The following is a 4,721-nucleotide window of genomic DNA, read 5'->3' as shown; positions in this document are numbered from 1 at the left end:
ATGAATTCATAAAGTTCCTCCAAGGAAAAGGACCTTAATGAATACTTAAAAAAATGTATTTTCTCCATTTCAATTTTTTGCTTATCTTATTAATAAGATAGGTATGTTTAATATGGTTATACCATATGTCATATATGTATGATGAATAAACTGGAGGAATGATTCCCAAAACAGGAATTTGGCCAGGAACATAGAAAATATTTCATAAAGAGAGAATATGTCTAATAACTATAACTAAGGAAGATCAAAGATATTTTTTAGATTTATGAAGAGATCTTTCATTGGGCAGTAGGAAAATACAAATAATCACCAGAATTAATCTTTATAGTAGAAAAAGAAGTATAAGAAAGTAGCTTTTAATCACTTATAAGGGTTGGTCTATAATTGTTTGGAAAGTTGTAACTGTGATTTAAATAAATATAATATCAAAAGAAATTGTATTAAAGACCATTTTACTGAAAAAACTGCCTATATACTTCCCCTTTCCTTGTTATACATTCTAGAGAATGTGACATGAAGAAATTGGGTTTCTAGTCTAACAGTTTCATAGCCAAGTCACCTGAGAATGGAAACGAGAAAAGAGAGAGGATGCTCCAGTCATGACATCTATTACTGGAATTTATTAGTTTAAAAAAATTATCGATCTGTTCATTATTCCTCTTCAAAACTTGTTCTGAATGCCTCAACCTGTTTGGAAACTGTTGAATTATTGTCCAAGCTTATAAAATCCTTGCTACCTGGACATCTGATGTGTCAGGCCACATAGACTAAACATGGATATTGACCTCTGACTTTTGTATTTTGTGCTCCCCCCAAAAATAAAATCTTTGGCTTGAGCTGTTGGTACAATTCTTTTAATTTCTTTCATTAGTAAAATTGCTATAACTTGATCCTTCTTCATAAGTAAGAATAAGTATTAGATTAAATAACAATGAAATAAATCATGCATGTTGTTTTTATTTTCCTTGACTGTTTTTCTTATATTTTGCCCAATCCATAATATTTCTTACTACCTTCATCCCATATTTACTTAGGCATTTAAAAGAGTATCAGTGCATTTGTTTCTCCCCAAAACTTTTTTTATTGCATCTTTCACATCTTTATTTCTCAAACTATAGATAATGGGGTTCAACATAGGTATCACAATGGTATAAAACACAGATACTATCATGTCATGTTGCAAAGAGTAGCTGGCAGTAGGCCTTAGGTACATAAAGAGGATGGTTCCATGGTAGATAGAAACACCTGTCAGATGAGAGCCACAAGTGGAAAAGACTTTCTTTCTTCCTTCAGTTGAACGTATCCTCAGAATGGCAGCCAATATGAAGCCATAAGAAACAAGGACAATCAAGATGGTGAAAATCTCAATTGAACTCACAAATGTGAAAAGCAGGAGTTCATTGACATGAGTGTCAGAACAAGAGATGGCCAAGAGTGGAGGGATATCACAGAAGATGTGCCTGATTTCATTGGAAGCACAAAAGGATAAATGAAATGTAGCCACGGTGTGTATGATGGCATGTAAAACACCTGCCACATATGAACCAATTATGAGGGGCACATACACTTGTGGAGACATAATGGCTGTATAGAGCAGGGGATTACAGATTGCAATATAACGGTCATAAGCCATGACAGCCAAGAGAAAACACTCAGTAGTCCCAAAAGTTATAGAGATCAGCATTTGGGCTACACAACCAGAGAAGGAAATGGTCTTATTCTCTGCTAAGAAATTGACCAACATTTTAGGTGTGATCACTGAGGAATAGCAGGCATCTAAGAAAGATAAGACACTCAAGAAATAGTACATAGGAGTATGGAGCCGAGAATCCATGGCAACTAATAGAACCAATCCCAGATTCCCCACCATAGTAAAGATATAGATTAATAAGAACATTAAGAAAAGGATGATTTGTATCTCTAGGTGATTTGTAAAGCCAATAAAAACAAACATAATAACTTCTGTGTGATTAGACATGATTGTTGTTGTTGTCATTGTTGTTGTTTTTATCATTCATCCAACACTGTCAAAGGAGAGTTATGGAGGTAATTTAATACAGTCCAGTACACTTACATTTTTTGGAACACCTACCATATATAATTCAACATAGCATAGAATGCTAGTGTCATCATCAATGTTTGACACAATTGGATCCAAATGGCTTGAACCCATCAATAATTATGTGTCATTGATGTTGCAAAACAGTATAGATGTTAATCAGTGCAATCAATAATGAAGAGAAGTATGTTATTGATACTCTGTAGAATCAGATGGCCCTGTTGAGTGGGAAAAGGAATGATTTACTTAAATTAGCAGCTGGTTGAAGTTATTTTTTTTTTACATTTTAATCAGTATTTATATATTTTAGGATACATTTAACCATCAAAGAAAACAAAGATACTCCTAACCACAAATATATTGAAGACCTATAGAATAATTCAGCTACATTTTGTCCACTTACAAATCCAGTTGAGTGTTTTGATAATGATGATATATCTATATGAAGAAGTTTAGTTGCATAAAAATTTGTTTGGTTTATTTGTTGCTTGCTTGTTTTCCCTTATGGAGAGAGTATTCAAAAGTCAATTTAAAAAACTCACAATCTTTATTCTTGTCGTACATAGCCCAGACTGTAACTTAAACTATCTTGAAATGGAAACTTCAGACCCATCTAGTTCAACTATATCATTTTATAGGGGACTCTGAGAAACACAAATCTCAAATATTTGCCAAATATTCACAAATTATTCAAATGTAGAGGTGGCAAAAGTTATTCATTTGGCATATTTACAATAAATGTTCAATTTACAAAATTTTGTAATTTTTAACTTCTTGCCACTATTTCTCTAGTCTATCATCTCAGGCTTATTGCACATTATTCTCTATTACTTGCTTCTTACAGAAAGAAATGAGGGTATCAATTTCTATGCATCCATTACCCATGTTAGGTTTGAAGAATTGTGTTCAGATATATTCCAGGAGACTTTGCAGCCTGTAGAGAAAGTTCTTAGAGGTGTCAAATGGACAAGGGTCAGATCCATGACATTGACCTCAAACTGTTACCTGACTTAGGAATTCCATCTCCCAATGCTCTCCTTTCATGCTATACAAGTTAAGCTCATCAGTTAAAATTAATCTTTAAAACATTATATTTTCTTCAGGTTTCAACTTATATGGCTTACAACATTAGAAGAGATATTCAATATACATTAATTAACTGATGAATTTAAATAAGCAGAATAATAGGGGATAATATCAGCACTCCTTCAGTGACATCAGAAACCAAGAGGAAAAAATGTGGTTTTTGAAATTATATTTATAATAGGATAAGCAAGGGAAAATAAGAGGAAATTAAATCTGGTCCCTTACCAGTACCAAATGATATGACAGAAACATTCCAAAATCCATGGAAAAATAGGGTGAATATTTTATAAATAATGGTTTAATTAATATAAATCTTCCAAATAATTCTGGAAAATATTTTGAAGTTTCAAAATATGTGGAAAGATAAATCCTAGAAGTTGATTTTATATATTTTGTTAGCAGAATTATCATGATGACAAAATATTCATCGTATTATATCACATTTTATCCTTACAACAGAAGTGTGAGGTGAGTGACATAATCCAAATTTTACTGATGAGGAAAATGAGGAAAAGAGAATTTAAATGATTTGTCTACCATCACCAAAATAGTCAGTAGTGTCTGAGGTAATTTGTGAATTCAAGGTTAATTCAATATAAACTCTCCATTAGAGGCAGCTAGGTTGCTGGACTTGGAGTCAGAATGTCTTGTATTCAAATTTGACTTCAGACATTGGATGTCTGACCCTGGGCAAGGCACTTAACTTCTTTTTGTCTCAGTTTCTTTAAATATAAAATGTAAGTAATACTATAACTATTTCCCAAGGTTGTTGTGAAGATCAAATGACATGATAACTGTAAAATGTTTAACACAGTAACTAGCATATAATAGGAGCTTCCCTTTCCCTCATCCACTGAATCAACTAGCTGCTTGTTTTACATCATCTTTCCATGCCTCAGTTTCTTTAATAGAAAAAATGGGGATAACAAGTGTGCTCTCTACATCACAGAACTTTTGTAAAGTTCTAAAAAAATTCTGGTGTGAACAGGTGTGAAAACTAATAAATGGTATACATAAGTCTTGATTCTGATTATTCCATTTTTAATAAAGGTTAAGTGAAACTTGATTATAGTCAATTTTCCCCCCAATTTACCAGGTAAGTATCATAGTAAATGGCACAACTGACTTCCCATTGATTTGACCTGGGTTCATAACCAGACTCAGATACTTAAAATGGCTGTAAGAACATGAGTAAGAACCTTAAACATACTACTTGGCATATATAAGGCACTTAATGCATGTATGTTGATTAATAATGTAAAAAAAAAAAGAAAAGGAATAATACCTGTAGTCTTGAACTCAAGATTATTTGATGGTTTAGAGGAGATTATGTTTGTATCAGTGTCAGTTGTTGACAAATAAAAATTCTTTGATTGAATGAAAATTACAAAAAATAAGCAATTGCTACAAATTACGGGACTCTCTTCCAACTTTGGAAATTTTCACCTTGATTATGGAGTAGAGAAACACAGAATATAGTTTAGGTAGATCTATTCTGATTCAGATCACTTATATCTGCTTTTCTGGCTCCTGAGAATTTCTATTGGGAATTATGTCAAGAGATACAGTTAAGTTG

The 4,721-nt window shown here is 32.5% G+C and overlaps 1 protein-coding gene across 1 annotated transcript; it reads right to left on the bottom strand.

Annotated features, from left to right (window-relative positions):
* Nucleotides 1–1,030: 1,030 nt before the first annotated feature.
* LOC100023135 (olfactory receptor 1102-like) lies at nt 1,031–2,045 on the bottom strand. Its single transcript, XM_001374728.3, has one exon. The coding sequence runs from the start codon at nt 2,012–2,014 to the stop codon at nt 1,031–1,033; it is 984 nt and encodes a 327-aa protein (XP_001374765.3). The 5' UTR covers nt 2,015–2,045.
* Between the last annotated feature and the right edge of the window lie 2,676 nt (nt 2,046–4,721).

This window comes from Monodelphis domestica, chromosome 6 (genome assembly GCF_027887165.1).
Source record: "Monodelphis domestica isolate mMonDom1 chromosome 6, mMonDom1.pri, whole genome shotgun sequence".
Classification (NCBI taxonomy): domain Eukaryota; kingdom Metazoa; phylum Chordata; class Mammalia; order Didelphimorphia; family Didelphidae; genus Monodelphis; species Monodelphis domestica.
This window is presented reverse-complemented; position numbering and strand designations above follow the sequence as displayed.